General features: G+C 40.7%; 1 protein-coding gene across 1 annotated transcript; it reads left to right on the top strand.

The window, feature by feature from the left end:
* Positions 1–733: 733 nt before the first annotated feature.
* prtfdc1a (phosphoribosyl transferase domain containing 1a) lies at positions 734–10628 on the top strand (the record flags this gene model as incomplete). Its single annotated transcript, XM_084566203.1, has 9 exons — positions 734–763; positions 1331–1437; positions 1521–1704; positions 3710–3775; positions 6422–6439; positions 6757–6839; positions 7063–7109; positions 7520–7596; positions 10581–10628. 9 exons carry the CDS (start codon positions 734–736, stop codon positions 10626–10628), a joined length of 660 nt encoding a protein of 219 aa, XP_084422329.1.
* Between the last annotated feature and the right edge of the window lie 8010 nt (positions 10629–18638).

The raw sequence follows: 18638 nt of genomic DNA, 5'->3' as shown, positions 1-18638 counted from the left end.
ATTAATTAAATAATGTAAGATTATAAAAATCTGTCACAATTATAGCCCAAACAAAATATTTTTATTGTGGGTCATCGTCATTCTCAGGTCCACAAGAAGAACCAATAAAATGTATTCTTTCCCCCAAGTCTTACTGAATTTCAAAATAAAACTGGCCATTTTTCTTCTCAACATGACCTAAGTTTATTCCCTTTTTGGCTTTGGATATACATTTTCTTGACATTAAAGAGTGTCCTTTAAAATCAGTCCCATGCTGACTCAATAAAATTTACTGCACAGAAACTGAATCCCGTACTTGTTGTTAATTTTTTTGTCATTCCCCCGCAGTGGCCTGTGATGCGGCCACAAGCCAGCATAGCATCACATGAAGCTGATTAACCATGTAAGTCTCCGCGACCAAAACAACGCCTTCCTTTTACACAAATGACTCGAGCGTGATCCCGCAGACCATGCGGCTGACCAGGACGTCTCCTGAGTGTCTTTACCTCCCTTTTTTTTCTATTTTGTGAGCGGTCGCTGAAGAGGAGAAGGCAGCGAAAGAGTAAGGATTAGAAATGTTACTCAGCAGCGAGGATTTACAACCTAAACCTTTATTTTTTTGTACGATTTAGTGGAAGGTAAAAAGTGTTATTTTGGTCAGCAGTATTTCTGTTTCCAATGAAGGTCACCGCTACTTGGATCCAAGAGTGAATCCTAAAACTTCTGCAGCGAAACCTTGGCAGCAGCTCTACTGATGGACAACGCGGGGATGAAAGGAATTGTGGTATGTTTAATGCCAGGTCAAAATATTTTGTGTATGAAACAGAACTTATAATGGTTATTATTTGCTCTGCTATCAGTGTTTTCTGAATTGATGAAGTTATTATTTTGTTATAATTTAAAAAAGTAAAGGTTCTTAATTTTAAAGTCACGTTTTAAAGTAATTGTTCTACACTTAAGTAACTGTATTATTATTATTATTTTTACTATCTTTATTTCATTATTGTTTATTTTAGTCTCCATCTTTCAAATTCAATTAGATTTTTGAATAAATTTAATATATTTTAATCCGAATTTTAAAAATATTGAGAAGCTGCAAATAAAACAAGTGCCCCTTAAGGATTTTTTCTAATTCTTATTGAAGATTAGAATGAAGATTTTATGCGCAAACATGCCTGATGGGTCAGGGATGTCTGGGCAGCAAAATGGGGGACACACACAATAATAGGCAGGTGGTCATAATATTATGACTGATCACTGTTTATTTCATTTAGTCCTTAAAAAAAAAAACCCTTCCATGTTGTTTCCTGGACAATACTCCAGGACTGTAACAGTAACCTGTCTGTCCTAGATAAAAGATGACTGGCCGGGCTACAGTCTGGACCTGTTCACTTACCCCGAACACTACCACGAAGACATAGAGAGTGTTTACATCCCACACGGGGTCATCATGAACAGGTAAGAACACGATCACAGTTTTTCGAGAGAGTTTTTGATCACTGTCATGGTGGGGTTTGTTGATGATGTGATTCCTCCTGCAGGACGGAGCGTCTGGCCCGATACATCATGGATGACTTTGGGGAAAACCACATAATGGTGCTGTGTGTCCTGAAGGGAGGATACAAGTTCTGCGCGGATCTGGTAGAGTTCATCAAGATCCTCGGCCGCAACACCAACAAGTACCTGGAGACGCGGGTGGAGTTCATCCGTTTGAAGAGCTACCTGGTGGGTAAACTCTCTAACAAGTTAATTTTACAACTGCTTTGCAACCCAGACAGGAAGAAAAACATCCTCTGTGCTAAGAAATTAATACACAAAACAAAAAAAAATTGTGGTATTGTTATAGACGTTTAAAAAACTGTAATAAAAAGTCTAGCCAGGGATCCGCGATGCAAGTCATCCCCATATTTTCTGCCATCTCTCTGACTAAATCCCATCAAAACACTGTTTAAAACCAGGGAAATTATGTTTTAGTGTGTGAAATTAACAAATATTCACTGGTTCCAGTTTCTTCAGCACATTATGTAGGCAAAACAAACTGAGCATGATGTAGGGCTTTAACAAATAACTGCTATGATTATCAAAGACACTTTTTTTTTTTACCATGGCTTGTGTAATTATAGGACACTTTTTGCTCTAGCCAGCAGATGTCACAGTTGCTCATATTTAGAAAAAGAATCACCCTCAGGCAGGCAGGACACCTACAGGACAATACTGTAAATTGTGAAGCTCAGGTTGTGACACTACCAGCTTGTTAATCGTTGTTACAGCCAAGAAAAACAGCCCATGACAGCATCTAACCCCTGGAATGTATATAAATATTTGCAAAGGCAATTTTCCTGCACGGCACACATCAAAAAGGAAATGATTTATATTCCTCTGTCCATTTCTTTACTTCCTTTCTACCGCTGGGAGAGGACTTACTTTTATCTGAGCTGGCTATCACAGACTTAGAAGTACATGCAAGGGGAGCGTAAGTTGATTAAAACTGAGTTAAACTACACTGAGAACCTATAATGATGTTCTTAAAAGCCAAACACAAGTAGTTTTTCTTTTTAATAGGACAAAGTGACCGAAATATCAGAGTTTACGGAGCTCCATGAGAAAAATGATTCCATCTTTATTAATTTTACTTGTGTCAGGGTGGTTGTGTGCAGCAGCTTACAACATGTAGATGGAGAAAAAGCTATAAGCAGAATTAGTAGAACTGATGTCAACAAACATGACTGCATAACGCTGTTACTACACTGGAGGACAGCGTGTCTGTGCGATGACGCCTTTAGTCAACCTCAGTGGTCATGACGGAGTCACGTGACCTGCCCCCGGGGCTGGGATGTTGTTCATGCCACCGCCGCTCTTATCCAAGTGATAAATCTGTCACAGACTGAAGCCACCTTCAAAGCCGGCGCTCTTCAAAGCTTCCTGCAGGGCCAGAGGCTGCACGGCTTTGTTTATGCGACAGGGAATTTATCTCATAGTCTTTGTAAAGTAGGTTTATGTATTTGTGTTGCGTTAAGGCCTTGTTAATTATCTCCTGGTCGAAGCTGAAGATGAAGAGTGTCCAGACTTTTTCCTGTTAGACCTCCAGTACAACTAATTTAACTAACTTAACATGTACCTTGGACTATATTGTGTCTTAAAACCTACTTTTACTACATACTGTGTCATTCACCAAACTGTTTTATGTGTTACTTTAAATTCTGATTGTGATTTTTTTTAACTTTTTAACGGGTGTTTGAAAAAGAAGAAAGGTCAACATATAAACCTATTATTATTACAGAGGAGGCTCTTCAAATTAGCAGAGGAGACTATATTTAAAGCTTGACAGCAACGCTAGAGAGAGAAATAGGACGAGGAAGTATTCCAGACTGAAATCATGCTGAGACTTTACTGTAACTCAAATATCTGCCGACTAGTCAAGTTGCAGGTCACATCTGTATTTGTCAGGACGCTGTCAGGACTAAAATAATATAAGTGATGAAGACTGACAACAGTGTTTTGACTTTGAGAGATTTTGTTGAAATAAACCAACGAATTACTGAGTAATGGCCAAAGAACATGCTTACGCCAACGAAACTGAATCACCTCCTTGAGTCAGAGCGAATGTTTGTGTCAAATTTGAAGAACGTGTTCCTGAGAAATCCCAAAGAACAACTCAGAAACATAATGATGGTGGACTCAAAACCATGAAAACATGTACAACTTGGAATTTGTGTCTTCTCCTCTCCAGAATGACCAATCAACAGAGGACCTGCACATCATAGGAAGCCGAGACCTGTCTTTTCTGCGTGGAAAGGTGTGTGTCTTAAAAAAAGAAAAGAAAAAGCATCTTAGCCTCAAGAGGGAGCTGTCAGTAAGGCTGTCTGGAGGTGAATAATATGGACCGGAGTTCTTAGATCAGGACGTGTAGTTACATTATTCGTATTAAGTATACAAACCCACCAGACCACACCTGTACACATCCTCCTCCTACAACCCTCCTGAGTGTCACTTTATTAAAATGGGCAATGAATCAGACATTTTAGACAAACAAGTGTTCCCTCGAGGCAGATTTACCGACTGTTCATCCCTGCTGAGCTCTGCCGGGAAGCACTGAGGAGTCCGCAGAGGACATCATGAGGAATTACCCCCCATCGCAACGTTATATTTTGAGATAGGAAGAAGACAGACATGTTACTAAGTCAGCTGCACAAATATGCCCACACGCATTTGCTTAAAAAACAGACTGTTCCTGAATTCTGAGCTGTCAAAATAGACGAACAAGGTCAGAGGGAATAAAAACAGAAAGGCTGACAGGCACCTTACACACAAAACATGAATCACTGAGGTCAGCGCTCTTGACAAAAATGTTGAATCCAAACCTCCCGCAAAGACTCATATATTATGGATAAACGGATAATTAGTCATCAGCCACATAGAGAAGTGTTGAATCACAGCTCCAAGCAGAGCGTGCTGCTTCAGAATCTCTTAATTCGAGAAGTGATGATGGCAACCCGAAGACAGCTCAGTGAAAGTAAACATTTGGTAGCATTAACACGCTCTGTGGTTTCCATTAGTTTAATGGCACTGAGCAGCATTAATCATCAAACGCTCAGAATACAGCTGAACTGCGAGTGAAATTAACGTGATCTGTTTCTTCAATTGGACATTATGTGAATGTTTACTGTCAAGTCAGTTTTCTTTATGAATCACGTTTAAAAAAACAACTAAAGTTGAGCAAGAGTTGTAAAAACCATAAAATACACATAGAAAACACATACAACCAAAGAGTAGATCTGTTTTACCTGCTGCTTAAAGGGGAACTACTGGTTTTTACAACCTGGACCTTATTTCTGGCATAAAATACGATCGTTTACACACCCGTATAACTTTTGTGTAATTTGTAGTCCTTCGGGAGATATTTAGATCTGCGTATATCCATATAGTGGGAGTGACTGGGGCACCGAAACGCAGCCCCTAAATAACGCATTTTCTGCCGTGAAACTTGCTCATTTCACCAATATTTTGTTATTGACCATTTGTTATCGGCTTCTTTACCTGTAATTTGCTACTGCTATGGTTCGTAAACAATCTCAGAATCGTAAAAAGATTCAGCCATGTTGCAAAAAACTAGCAGTCGCAAATTACAGGTAAACAAGCCGACCGTCGCGGGTGCGTGCGGCGCTCAGAGAAACATTATCCAGGTCAGAAGACATCATCCGGGGTCTGTAGGTCAATCTACAGACAGATGATGATAGCACTAGTGTACAATAACAAAATATTGGTGAAATGAACGAGTTTCGTGGCAGATAATGCGTTATTTAGAGGCTGCGTTTCGGTGCCCCAGTCACTCCCACTATATGGATATACGCAGATCTAAATATCTCCCGAAGGACTACAAATTACACAAAAGTTATACGGGTTTGTAAACGATCGTATTTTATGCCAGAAATAAGGTCCAGGTTGTAAAAAACAGTAGTTCCCCTTTAAGTTCATAAGTTTCCCTTTAAGTTCCCAAAAGAAATGAAAACTGAATTTGTTCTGAATAGGTTGTAGGCATGCTAGTCCTTGGTCTGCACTGAAATATTTCATTAACTTTCAGGTTGGCGTGAAATTTTATAGGTTTTGGTCCCCACTGGATGAATCCCTTGGTCGTCCTCCAACTTTTCCAATCAGCCACGGAGACCACAGTCTGCATAATGAAAGATGGACGTAGCTACCTTTAGAGACCATGAATTTGGCATTATGCTGTCGCCATCTTGTTTTTTTGCAGCGTGACGTGATCATATTAGGATGAAAGAGAGGAGCGAGGGAACCAGAGGTGCCAGTCAAACCCCTAACTATACACTTCCTCCCTTCTACTTAACTTTGGGCCTATTTTGACTTTGTGACTCACGAAATGAACGTTAGAACAAAGAGACAGGAAGCATGTTAGCGAATTTTTTGACGCCATTAACCAGTGCCAGTAGTCGTCCGGCTGTACAGTATGTTTACTGCAGCATGAGGCCGGACAGGTTGGTTATGTTCGAGTTTGTGTGTTCTTTCCTTGTCCCCGTGGACTCATTGTCTCTGCGTGTTATGTAACAGCGTTCAGGTGTAGAGCGGGAACATTGGCCGGGCGCCTGCATTCTCTCCGATCGCTCTCCCCAAACCATAGATACTCCTCGCCGGTCTCACAAAGAGTCCCATACACCCGGGCCGAGGGAACAGGAACTCGTTTGAAACCCTGCAACAGGGTCAGAACTTTTTCCTCACTGTAGACACAGATGTTCATTACTCCGCAGAAGAGAATGAGTTGTCTGTGTTTTTGTTACAGCTCTGAAGATAGTGCCAAGATTGTTGCTATAGATACCATCTCGCAGAAACGCAAGGAAACAAGTCGGCCTTTATTTTCACTTTGCTTATTAAAATTCAAAGGTGACGCCTCACTCATGTGTTTCTCTGTTTCTTACATGTTACCAAGTGCGTGCTCATTGTCGAGGTGAGTGTTTATTTTTGCCAAACTAATTCCTTAAAATGCCTTTATACGCTTGATTTAACAGCAGTTCAAGAGCTGTTCTTTATTTGTTTTAAAAAAATCTCAACTAGAGTACACAAGCTATACCTTTATCTTACACCAACAATTTTACTTATTTAAAAAAAATGGAAATCTCCCACCCTGGACATGAAGCAAAAACGATACACAGCTCATCAATCTATTGAAATGTTTAAAAATAGAAAACTAGTTTTCTGACCTCAAATGTCCCGCTTTCATCCCTCGCCAGCTAACCCTCCTCCTTTGCTCTTCCCTTCCCTCAGGCCATCGTCGACACGGGAAAGACCATGCAGGCCCTTCTGAAGCATGTGGAGACCTTTCAACCCAAGATGGTCAAGGTCGCGGGGTGAGCGGGCTTTTCACTCGTCTGTGTTTTCTCCCCGCCGAGGGAAATGCCAAGCGTGTGACGGGCACGGGAGGGAGATGCCACTTGTCCACAGTAGCTATCTTGTGTCGCAGGAGATGAACATGCTGAAAGTTAATTTCCTTTGTACTGTGACAATACTGTAGAAATATCACTGGCAACTGTCTGTTACAATAAAAAAGACAAACTGTTTCATATGTTCCAGGCTGCTGGTGAAGAGGGTCCCTAACATGGCTGAAAGTCTGACAGACTGTAAGTATCACCTCCTTTTAATGGTATTAATTAGCTCTGAATTGCACTCAGTTACACTATATAGTCTGTGTTTGCTCGCAAAGTGTTTTTTCAGTGGCTGCTTAACAAGTTCAAGTAGCACTGACAAACCTTCCCCCGTAAATCTCAAAATATAGCAGAAATGTGGTTTCGCCGCAAGGTTTCTCGGCTTGCGTATTGTGCTGAGGAGGGTGAGAACAAGATTTAAGGAAGGACATACTTATTATATATATATATATTAATTCTGACTCTGCATTTTCTGCAAGTTCTCTAATGGTCAGATTCTTTGACCTTCAAAAGACTAAGAAAAACATAAAATACCCTGCATTAAATGTGAAATGCACACAAATCATGACACTCTTTGACATCCCTCCCTGTGCTTCCTCTGATAGACGTCGGATTTGAAATTCCCAACCGCTTTGTTGTCGGCTACGCCCTGGACTACAACGAATACTTCCGGGACCTAAACGTAAGCCCCGAGTTCGCTGTCACCGCCGCACACTGCATGTGACCTTTCAGGAGAGGAGAGAGAAAGGGATGAAAGACGCGAGGGGAGGGTAAACACACTAAATCAAAGAGGTGCACTCCTCTCCCTGAAACCCGAACCCTCACCCAACAGGTATCCTCCCTGCCTGAGGAGACTTTGCATGTAGGCAAAGCAGCTCAGATCTCTTACATCTGTGCGTCCGGTTTCTGTGACAGCAGTCAGTGTTGCGTTTACTTGAGTTCTACCTATAGGAGCTGGTTTATTAAGAAATATTGCAACTGAAAACACTGAAGTATCCATTTTTTACGTAGATTAGACTGGGATCAGAAACTTCGCACCAGGTTCGCAGTTCAGTGTAATAGTATATAGTCATAGCTGGAATTTTAGGCATGTAGTACCTCTCTGAAAGGACGTACATATATGTTTTCATTCCTGTAAGAACCACAAATTTAAAGCAATTTTCCAAAACTACTCTTTGAGACCAGGTTGCCACATGATTACTTGAATGAAAAGAGTATCAGGCAAACCTCAAATAGTGAAGAACATTATGGTAACATGACATTCAGGGTTGTTTCTTGTACTAATTTGAGTTATTTTTTGTCTGATGCAACATTTCAATCAAAGTTTAGTGACAAATGCTTTTTTACCCGTTTCAGTTCGAACACGAGGAGCAGAAAAATGCAGAATGTCATTCGATCGTAAGGCGTAACGGCTTCTAGTTCTCTGAAGAAAAGTGCATAAATATGTGGGAACCAAGCCAAGAAGAGCCTTATAAACTAGAGTCATCCAGTGTGTATAGCGTCTTATATCCAGGGAAGGCATGCCAGCTTTTGCATACAGTTCACAGTGGTGGGTGAGGCAGCCACAACCAGTGATAAACCTCAGAGCACAGTGATAGACAGGAGTCAAGGACTGAAGGCAGCTGGTTGAAGCTGACATATATACAACATCGCCATAATCAAGTATAGGCAAGAAAGTAGCTGACATCAGAAACTTCCGAGCTCTGAGGGAAAAACATGTTTTGTTTCTGTAATAGAAACCGAGCTTCACCCTTAATTTGGAAATCAAATTTTTAACATGCAATTTGAATGAAAGCTCCTCATCAATAATGAATCCCAGGTACTTATAGCTGGTGACCAGCTCTAGAGTTTCACCCCGGACAGTTCTGATTGTGGGGATATTTTCCAAGGGAACAGATGAATTTGAAAAAATCATTAGTTTGGATTTATCAGCATTTAAAACCAGTTTCAGTTTCTCCAAACAAATCTGCACTGCATCAAAGGTGGACTGCAAAAATTCAAATGCCTGAGCAATCGAATGTGAGCAGCAGTAAATTACAGTATCATCCGCATAAAGATGGTATAAGGCATTTGATGTGTTTGCACAGAGATCATTAATGAAAATTGTGAACAGAATGGGTCCTAAGACTGAGCCTTGAGGTACACCTTTTGTGACCTCAAGAAAGGTGGCGCTAACTCCAGCCATCTGAACACATTGTGTTCTATGTGCCAAATAATCGGCAAACCAAGAGGCAGCTTGTTTGGAGATGCCATTCTTGAAGAGAGTTTCGAACAGAACATTGTGATCCACAGTATCAAATGCCTTTAGACAGGTCAATGAACAGAGCCACACGGAACTTTTTCGAGTCCAATGCCTCAAACACATCGTTAAGGACTTTTAGGGCAGCAGTAGCAGTGCTGTGCTGCTTATTAAAACCCTAACTGAAGTGGATTTAAAATGTTCCTCAGTTCCAAAAAAAATCCTTCAGTTGATCACAGATCAATTTTTCAAATACTTTGGCCAAAATACATAATTTAGAGATAGGCCTGTAATTATTAACGAGTGAGGGTTTGCCTCCTTTTAGCAGTGGGGGGACAAACACAGATTTCCAAACTTTAGGAAGTTTGTTTGTGCTGAGGCTTAGATTAAAAATACTTGTTAGGGGCTCAGCAATTAAGTCAGCAGCCAGTTTTAGAAAAAATGGATCCAAACTATCTGGACCAGCTGATTTTTTGGACACTACGGACCTCAGAAATAGACACAGGTTCAAAATGAAAAGAACAATCAACAGGGAGACAGCTTACAACAGAAGGTTCATCAGTTAAAATGGTGCTTTCAGAATCACTGGTAAAAGAAACACGAAAATTCATCTACTCCACTCGACTGTTCAACACTGACTAGCTGCTCAGTTCCAGTAGCCGCTGTGTAAAGAACAAATTGAAACTCAAGACATTTGACTAGCCGTCGTCTGGCATTCTAGCAGCGTAAAGCCAAGTATGAGTGCTTATAGTGGTGTAGAAGTGGCTGCAGGAGTCTAAACTTATCAAGCTATACGCTGGGAGTCAGAAGTTCAACCTTTCTTCTGTCTTCTTTGCCGCTGTGTTGACAATTTCTTTCAAGCCGGTCTGACATTAGTAAGTGCAAACCTATGTGAACTTTGCCATTTTTATATCCGCAAAGATGTGGCCTCACTTTTACCCCTGACTCATGTGAAACACTAAGCCTGACTCCCCAGGCTTCGTACACTGCGCTCTGTACTGTACGGTGTGTCTGTGGCATGTTTGAGGGTGGGGGGGTGGTGTTCATTATGAAAGTTTGAATCACTGCGACCTGTGGAATGCAGAGGTTAGGGTCTCATTATCAGGCAGAGTCAAACCTCTCCCCCTCTTATCTGTCCTCATCCTTCAGAAGAAATATGCGCTGAACCCCAGAGACGGCCCAAACTTAGATTAATGCATGTGTCATATCTGTGTAGATTACATCCACTGCTCTCAAATTATTGCAGGTTTTATTGTTACGTACTGTATATGGAATTTCTTGAAGTGTGGGCCGATCCTAAACAAATATTTTGCCTTCAAAAATTGTAAAGGTTTTTCAGATGGAAACATACCGCACAGGAATCTATGGATTTATCATTAAATACGCAAACGCTCATGTTTTGTTTCTCCAACCTCTTCTCCTTTCAGCATATCTGTGTCATCAGCAAAGCCGGGAAGACGAAGTACAAGGTTTGAGATGAAGTCAAACCATAAATTACGGACAGTTTTACACCAGCAGAATGTGTTTGTAAAGATTCATCGTGCTTTGAAATAAAAGAGCGTCAGTGTTTGATGTGACACGCTTGTTACCTCACCGCTTGTTGTTATTATGTTGCCGAGATGCTCAGGAACAAAGAAAGGCTGTGCGCTGGGAGAGGACGTTGGCGACAGATGGAGAGAGCTTATGGATGCTGGCATCCTCGCGCCTGGATGACGCCCACTCTGACTCATGGAAAACACACAGTGGGTCCAGAAGGCAGGCTGAACCGCGCCACGCTGTATGTGTTTGTTTCCTCGCTGGACGTAAAAAAACAAATACATGGAGTTTAACTTCCCAAACTTCATTCAGTCTCCCCTTTCCTGTAACTGCGCAGAAAAGCGGGATTCCAGCAAGCTCGCACAAATAAACACGCTCACGTGATGTTTATGAGTTTAGATCCAAAACTGTCCCTAGCTCTCGTAGCTTCTCGTCACAAGATGTAGATTTCATTCATAGAATAGTGAAGCTCAGACTGTAACTTAGGAAAATTAGGATGTGCTTTTATAGCTAGCTTCTAGCTAACCTGTTGAAACTGATGAAGAGCTGGGTAACAAAGGTGGGGCTTGTTGTGAGAACCAAAAACAACATGTGCATATCTGATTTGGACAAGACAAAGCCTAGCACGCCTTCTGTGATCTATGCAACCTTCTTTAGGAGGGCTCGGACCCCAGGTTGAGAACCGCGGCTCCAGCTAACTACAGACAAATATACAACACACACGCACACACACACATGCTGAGGTATTTTGTGTGTTCTGCTGCCATCGTTGGCGTGACTAAGAAAGTCAATTGTGCATGTCAACAGACAGACCAGACCATGCTTCACTTCACAGCGTGCACTTGGGGAGTGTTATCATGAGGCTATGCACTCTTGATTTTCAATCACCTGAAACCCCCAAACAGCCTTCACATCACATAACAGGAATGCACACACACACACACACACACACACACACACACACACACACACACAGATATTTTTCTAAATACCTGAAACAATTGGGACAAAGGAAAAAAAATAGTAATAAAAATGAGTTTCATTAGTCTTGAGTTCATCACATATTCCTTACATCTTTGATGACCTGCACTCCTCCTTAAGCAGATAAAAAATATTTAAAAAAAACATATAATTGCCACAATTTGTTTCATGGAGTATTTCCAAAATCAAATTATAGCGTTTATGTGTGATTTCTGCCATTTTACAAACATGTTTTTAGGCCAAAGGTAATGATCCAGCTCCAGCTTCAAGGCCTCCCCGACTTAAATTACCTGCCGCTGTTTGGATAATACAAATGACTGCAAACAAAAGAGTTCTGGGAGGTCTGAAGCGCTCCACGTTTCCAAATGCTCTCAGGTGTCATGTTTGTAGTAGGTAAACAGCATCTTCCCTAATGTGTTTAGAGAAGCAACAAATTTAGTGCGGGATTATCACTAGTCCGTGAGCCCTAAGGTGCAGAAGACGTGAGATAACACAGAGGAAATAACTTAACAAATTACACAGCTGTCTGGTTTTCAGCTATCTGTGCATCCTGAGCCACAAAGGCCCCCATTGTACCTCCAACTGCCACCCCATGTATCCTTATCATAAAACATCAGCACTTGGCTGTGGTTGTTAACTTATCCCAAGCGCTAATGCCCCCTGCGCTGCCCTGGGAACTCGCGGGTCATTGTCTTTCACCTCGATGCAGAGCGAAAAGAGACAAAAAGCCTTGCAGGTTTCACATGCTGCTGTTTTGTAGCGCTCCGTCAGGGGAACAGAGGTTGGGGCCGGCCGCAGGAAAGTAGGCTACAGGTAAACTGCGATGGGCACAAAAGGAACAAAACGGGAATTGTGCATTTGAATGGCCACACATCCCTGCATGTGATATATGAAGCCTGTGGTTAGGGACGGAGCCGTTGGATTGATTTCACCTCACCAGAACACATTTATTCCTGTTGACATTTTGGGGAGTATATTTTAATTTGCTGTCTTTATGACAACATGGATGAGGATTATATTTATATTATACAACTATCATATCTGTCTGTTAAGTCGTGGACACGTCTGTGAAGGTTCCAGGTCATGGTATATCCAAAAAAATAAGCTGAAACAAGGGCAAGTGGACTTGTAGAGTTTCTTGAAGACGTTTTCGCTACTCATCCAAGTAGCTTCTGTACTTCTAAAAGCCTGAGGAGTTTGGGTTTAAACAGGAACAAGTCCAGTTGTCCTAATAACTTGTTCTTTTTGGACAAGTCGTGGTGTTCAAGCTGTAGAGTCAGCTGTAAATCCCGATAACACTGCCACTTGGCAACTGTTGGTCTACAGGAGGCAGTTTAGCAAGCTAACAAACGTTAGCTAACGCACTTGTAGGAACCTCATGTAGGAAATGCAACTTCCACCATTTCTGAAAAGCAAACACCTCACAATTAGTAAACTACGACCTTACACCATCTAAACGCAGATAAGCTACAGCCAGAGCCTAGCTTAGCATAAAGAATAGAAGCTAGAAGATAACAGGTATCTGAGTATCAACCAACTGCAGTTCCTCAAATGGCCACTTGAGGCAGACTCCAAAAGCGAATCAATCCAAGTAGACCTTAATGTTAAAATGTCAAACTTTACAGCAAAAATAAACATGTTTACATCTTGGTCTCTGTAGCTAATATCTCCACAACAACTGCAGGTGGAGTGATAATTGTTAAAATTAAATTTAAGGTTTAAAGGCTTGAAGTTATGCATCATTTAGGGCGTGGCTGCTTTGAGTGACAGGCAGGAAAGCCTCACAGGCTGCTAGCTGTCTGCCTCGGCTCCATCTCTGTGACCGCTCTTGAACTGGCCAGAAGTCAGGCGGAGTCAGGCCAGGCACTACCAAAATGGCGGCGCCCTGCAACACCACATTGAGAGCTTGTTTGTGTCGCATTGTTTTGCCTTTGCCATGGTTACCTTACAAAACATTGCTGTGAGGTAGACCTGTTGTGTGTTTGAGTTTGATCCTTTTGTGTTTCTGGTGCATTTGCGACATGAATGCCACATTTGAGAGTTTATTTGACCAGCGCTTAGCTACCAGACTCTAAAACGCTCTTCTCTCCCGCTTTGGAACTTCATAAATACAAATACTGCTTCACTGACGTGTCTCGGTACACAAATAGAAAGAACATCCTCTCCAGTGTTCATTGTGTTCCACTTAGAGGCCGGCTGGCCAGAGGGCTTGATAGATTGACTGCTGCTGGGTTTCGTCCAGTCATCAAACTCAGTGCCAGATCCACTTACACAACCCTGAGCGTGGAGCGATCCTCTTAAACTCTTAAACTCGGCTTAAAAAAAAAAATATACGTTAATGAATCAAGTAATGTATGTTTGATGAATTCACGATGAGTTTGTGCACGACGGGCTGCTAAAAAACCTGTTTCGCACTCACTCGTCTTGATGCAGAGTCACTTCCACCTGTCCAAATCCCAGCACAGCAGGGCTTTGAGCTCATGTGATGTCCTAATCCAGCCAAACATTTTGCTGCCACGAGAGAGCTCGTAATCTTCTGCACTCTCACTCTGCAGCTATATGTTTGATAGAAAAGAATCTGCAGTGAGAGTAGAAATACTTTAACAAAGCCTTACTGAAACTCGAGAAAACTACTCGAGGGAAGGAAGTAGGTTTAGTACAGCCAGTTAGAGCAGACTGCAGACTGACTACAACTACTCACTGAGCTTTGTTCATTGATCTGAAATCCTCTGTCTTCACTTCATCATTCATAAAAACAACACTACATGTGGGCCTCAGTCTGCAGCAGTGTTGTGCCCATTCTGTTGTAGTAACTGCAGCTCATTTCGAGTGGAAAGTACCACATAAACAGAAACCAGTAAAAGTTTTTACAGTTTTCTGAAGAATTTTTATGCACACATGTCATCAATAGAGATACAGATTGTGGGTGTCTTTGTGTGGTCTCTGATGTCATTAATCACATGGGTTTAATAAACAAATTGCATTAAAACGAATATGAACCGTCGCATAATGCAGAGCCCCACTTACATCGGTTTAAGTTCCCCATTGTCTGGGTGAGGGTGCACCGGCTCTTTAGACAATAGCTGCTCACTGAAACCCGGGGAAACCTTGCCCCAGTGCGGGTCAAAAGAGTCCCATTGTCCCATCTTCTATTGTCCTGCAGGAGTAGCCTGCAAACAGAGCACTGTCAGTCTTTGTCTTTGTCCGGATCAGCTGTGCAGCCCTCTTTTTTTTTTTTTTTTTTCCACGCACTGCAGAGTCCCATGTGGCTAGCATGCCCTACATGTCACCATAATAAAGTTAAGGACACTGTTGTTACAGATGATAATGGAAAGGCAAATATGTTTCACCAGTTCGAACGTTAGGAAATTGGATGTGCTCGGCTTATTATCCCTTTGCACTCATGTCCCTGTGATTTCATTTACTTGCTTTAAAAACACACTGAATGGAGTATTGATTAGCTCATAGCTGTTTATTTGAGTGTACAAATGTCTCTGTAAACTTCCAGTATGCTGATCCATTAGTCAGCGTACTCAGATATCTTTTTTAACTATTCATAGTTGTGCAAAATAACATGAAATAAAGTACAAAACTGAAGGAGAAACAGCTCGGATTTGTTTAGTGCTTGAATATATGTCCTATGTGCATTACTACATCAGCTCTTTCCTCCTTTTTACTGCAGTTTTCTAAAAGATAAGCATATCTACAAGTGTAACTGTAATAGTTCCTCTAAGAGAGAGAAATTCCTGATTCTGAACAAACAGAGAGACAATAGTGGACAAATATATGAACTTTCTACAGTTGCATGCATGCTGTTTTTTAACTATTTAAATTCCTGCAAAACTATTCAGGATAGCTTAAGGTTTTCCTTTTTTTTTCTTTGCAAAATAGCATTAAATAAAGTCCTAAACTAGAAAACTGTACCAGTTTTGGTACACCGACCTTTGCCTCTGTTTCGTTGCAGTTTGCAAGAAGACAAGTGTAAATATATCATTTCCTCTTAGGGAAAGAAACTCTAGATTTAGAGTGACAGCATGGACACTAATATTATATGGAAGGAACTTAAGTTTTTTTGCAAAATACCATGAAAGACTACTATATATATATATATATATGTACTTTCCACCTCAGTAACAATGTATAATTATAACACCAACCTTTTTGCAGCAGTTTTCAAGAAAACATGCAAATACACAACAGTATGAATATGTACCAGAGGATATCTGCAACACTAATATGGTATTAAATAAACTCTCTTTGAGTTTAATGAAATAAAAGTTGCAACACCATGAAATTTGCTAAATGCTTTTAAAGAAAGTATTGTTTAAATTCACAATGGTTCCATTGAGCAGCTTATATTATTTGATTATTTTTTATTAATGAATTAATGTGTAAACAGTATAGTAAGTTAAATTACAGTAAGTTCAATTAAAAAGAGTTTATTTAAGATGCATGGGCTGATTTAGTTTCTTATTTTAATGTACGCTTTAACATGCAAATATTAGTTTAGGTTTATAATCTGCAAAAAAATAGAAAACATCACAATGAAATGTTATATTAAAAGTAAAATTTTCCTTAAAATATAAAGTAATATAACTGAAACTGGCTAAACATAAGCTGAATTTAACAGAAGAAGAAATGTAGGCATACTAAATAGTGATTTTCAACCAGTGACCAGAATGAACCAGCTCCACTCTTTATTGAAATTGTTATGTAACAACGCCTCCAATTGGCCCGCTTCAAAATTCCAAATTTAAACTCGCCTCCTGATTGGCCGGCATCACTGCTAGAGGCGGGGTAAAGGGGGAAGGGGCGGGGCTTTGGGGGGCGAGTCGGCAGATTGTCAATCTGTATGGAGATTGTCGCGCCGCCAACCGGGACCACGTAGGAATACACGTTACTTTTTCTTTTTTTTTTTTTTGTCCGCATTTTGACAAATTCAGCATCGATTTGAAGCTCGGAAATGACAGGAAATGAATGAACACCGGGGGTTTGATTTTCGCCGGGTCTGCCTGAGGGAGAAATGCCCGCTGAAGGGCGTCTACCGTGTTTTTTCCAGCGTGTTTTTCCTAACAGGTAGTGAGCCTCAGCGGTCAGTGAGTGGGGCTCCAAACGGAGACTGAATATCCCGCTTTGTAATCTCTTGACAGCCCCTTTAACCCATCTCTGGATCGACGGAGGCTCCTCACCGACACCCTGCTCTCTGCAGAAACATGGACTGTGTGTTTGTCCGGTCGCTTCGGGGTAGTTTTAATTCCTAACAGGTAGGTTATTTTTTTCCACAATTACACCAACAACCTGTCGTCCGCCTGGTAAGCATGTCAACATGAAGCTGTAGGGGGGTTCGTGCTCCTTAAAGCGGCTGAGAAATAAGCAAAACAGGGGTTGTTTTAAACGGCATGGGTGCAGTTGAGCGTCCCGTCGTGTGATCCGTGCTCACCGCTATTTTTAACGTCTTCTCGTTGCACTTTCCCCCGTTAATCCCGCTTTTATTTAGACATTTCCACATTGTGCGCAAATAACCCCATACCGACAGCGATATTACGCCTTTCGGGCGTTTAAAATTTTAAAATCAAAGATGATAAACACGTTTAATGCACCTGCTACCACACGCCATCAGCTCCCCATTAATAGAAATAGAAATAGTGGTTTATGTGCAATGTGACGTTCAAGGCTGTAGGATTTTTCAATTTTACCAAGTGTGCTAAAAGTTTTTTGGGATTTGTCCGTCCCGATTTGTGTATTTTTACCCCTCGACTTGTTTGCAAATGTTACTACAGAGATTTCAAATCAAAGTTAGCTCTCTATTAATAAGAATCTGATTATTTTACTTTGATCATTTCTGTGTTATAACCCTATTATTTCTAATTCAGCGTATCTTTTAAGGTCACCCATTGTGTTTTATGTTGAATGTGATGTTTAATGGCTGTAGTTTTTTTCACTTTTAACCAGTCTGCTTTGAGAGTTTGTGGGAGGGAAGAGAGTCGTCTTCCCCCACAGAGAGCACTGAACGATACTCTCGTTTTTGTCATGTCCCAATATAACAACAACAGTAATATTACGCCTGTCAAGAAGTTCAAATCAAAGATGTTAAACTCTTCTGTGCACCTGCCATTACCCGCTATCTGCTCTCTATTAATAGAAATAGTGTTTTTTTTTTGTTTAATGTGATGTGTTCAATGACTGGAGTACTTTTAAAGTTTACCTACTCTGCATAAACATGTGGGAATAATTCAGTTTATGTGGAAATAGATTTTAGTAGATAAAAACAAATCGTCTATGCACCTGTCATTACTCACCATCGGCTCCCCATTAATAGAAATATCATGTTTTATAGTCATACTATGTTATCGTAGTAGTGTTCCTTTGTGGTCTGAATGTTGATTTGCCTTTGGTAATATTTCTAATTTGACAAAGGTTTGAGGCCATTTAGTCGGTTGTTGTGTTTTTATGTTGAACGTGATGTTCAATGGCTGTAGTATATTTCAGGCTTAATGAGTTTTTGGTAATGTTTTGGAAGAGATGAGTGTAATCGCCTTGTTTTATCTTGACAAATCTGTTTCCCCCCCCCCACCTTTTGTGCAAATAGTATTACAAAGATGTCTGTGCACCTGCTGTTACTCACAATGAACTCCCCAGTAATAGAAATGTGCATGCTTTACTATCAAGCTATATTTCTAATTTGCCAATAACTTAATATGAGCATTATCATGGTGTTTTATTTTTAATGTGATGTTCAGTGGCTATAGTATTTTTCAGACTCTACTTAAATATTGTGCTAATATTTGACTATTTCCTGTTATTTTCGTGTAGATTTCAGCGACTGATGGACATGAAGAAGGAAGACGGTGTGGATTAGGATCTTTTTTTTTCTTTCTTTTTCATTTTATTCTTTTTTTAAATTTTTTTTTAAATTTTTTATTGGGCTTCATCCTCACCCTCACCTCAATGTGGGCTCCAAAGGACTT

The sequence above is a fragment of the Chelon labrosus genome (assembly GCF_963514085.1).
Source record: "Chelon labrosus genome assembly, chromosome: 18".
In the NCBI taxonomy this organism is placed as follows: domain Eukaryota; kingdom Metazoa; phylum Chordata; class Actinopteri; order Mugiliformes; family Mugilidae; genus Chelon; species Chelon labrosus.
This window is presented reverse-complemented; position numbering and strand designations above follow the sequence as displayed.